Here is a 939-nt window from a genome sequence, read left to right as displayed (position 1 = left end):
AGTTTATGTGTGCCATGAGATGAAAAAAGTGGAAAATCACTGGTCCAGAGGATTTTTTGTTTCGTAAATGGCTGCTTTATTCGTAGGCAGCTGCATTGATCATTTATCTGAGTCTGTGCCTCCTCCAGGTGCTGCACTATCTGGCAATGCAGAAACCTGCAGACCTCGCTCGGCACCTGCTACCTTGTGTAATTCATGCAGCTGTACTCAAGGTAAAGGAAGAAGGTAAATAAATGTCTTACTTGAATAGTAATTAGTTCATTTCTAAAATGAAAGTGTATTTTGTCTAACTTATTTAATGATGGTTTTGATCTTTCTAATAGAAAGTCTGGAAAACATTTCTTCCGTTAAGAAGATTATCAAGCAGATAATATCCCATTCAAGCAAAGTCCTGCACTTTCCCAATCCGGAAGACAAGAAACTAGAAGTAAGTTGGGTGACTGTCAGCATCTCGCCAAGTACTCTCTCTTCCCATTGGGCAGTAATTACTTTCAAGAAACATTTTAAAAGGCTTTGCCTTTCTTTGCTGTTTTCCAATGTTATGACTTTCTCTTTTCTATTGTTAGGAAATCATCCATCAAATTACTAATGTGGAAGCCCTAATTGCTAGAGCCCGCTCACTGAAAGCCAAGTTTGGAACTGAGAAATGTGAACAAGAGGAGGAAAAGGAAGATCTCGAAAGGTAATTGCTATTTGACGTGCTCATTTTTGTCTGCAGTAGGAAAATCCACCACTGCTTTAGAACATTTTAACGAAATATTGAGATTCTTTGTGATATTCTCCTATTATTTGCCAGCATTAGCCAGATTCAGAGGAATAATTATAGGATTTGACCTCTACCGTATTTCTGAGTACTTTCTAGGTGTTCCCATTGCTCCCACTTGCAGAAGCAAGTCTACCAGGTCTCTCTTCCCAGCAAAGTCCTTGTTTGCTCCCAGA

General features: G+C 39.2%; 1 protein-coding gene across 1 annotated transcript; it reads left to right on the top strand.

Annotated features, from left to right (window-relative positions):
* The first annotated feature begins 95 nt into the window (after positions 1 to 95).
* On the top strand, positions 96 to 710 carry RAB3GAP1 (RAB3 GTPase activating protein catalytic subunit 1). Its single transcript, XM_006777703.2, has 3 exons — positions 96 to 225; positions 324 to 427; positions 567 to 710. The coding sequence occupies exons 1-3, from the start codon at positions 147 to 149 to the stop codon at positions 684 to 686; spliced, it is 303 nt and encodes a 100-aa protein (XP_006777766.1). The 5' UTR covers positions 96 to 146; the 3' UTR covers positions 687 to 710.
* Positions 711 to 939: the final 229 nt, after the last annotated feature.

Source organism: Myotis davidii, unplaced genomic scaffold, assembly GCF_000327345.1.
Source record: "Myotis davidii unplaced genomic scaffold, ASM32734v1 C63484720, whole genome shotgun sequence".
NCBI lineage: Eukaryota > Metazoa > Chordata > Mammalia > Chiroptera > Vespertilionidae > Myotis > Myotis davidii.
This window is presented reverse-complemented; position numbering and strand designations above follow the sequence as displayed.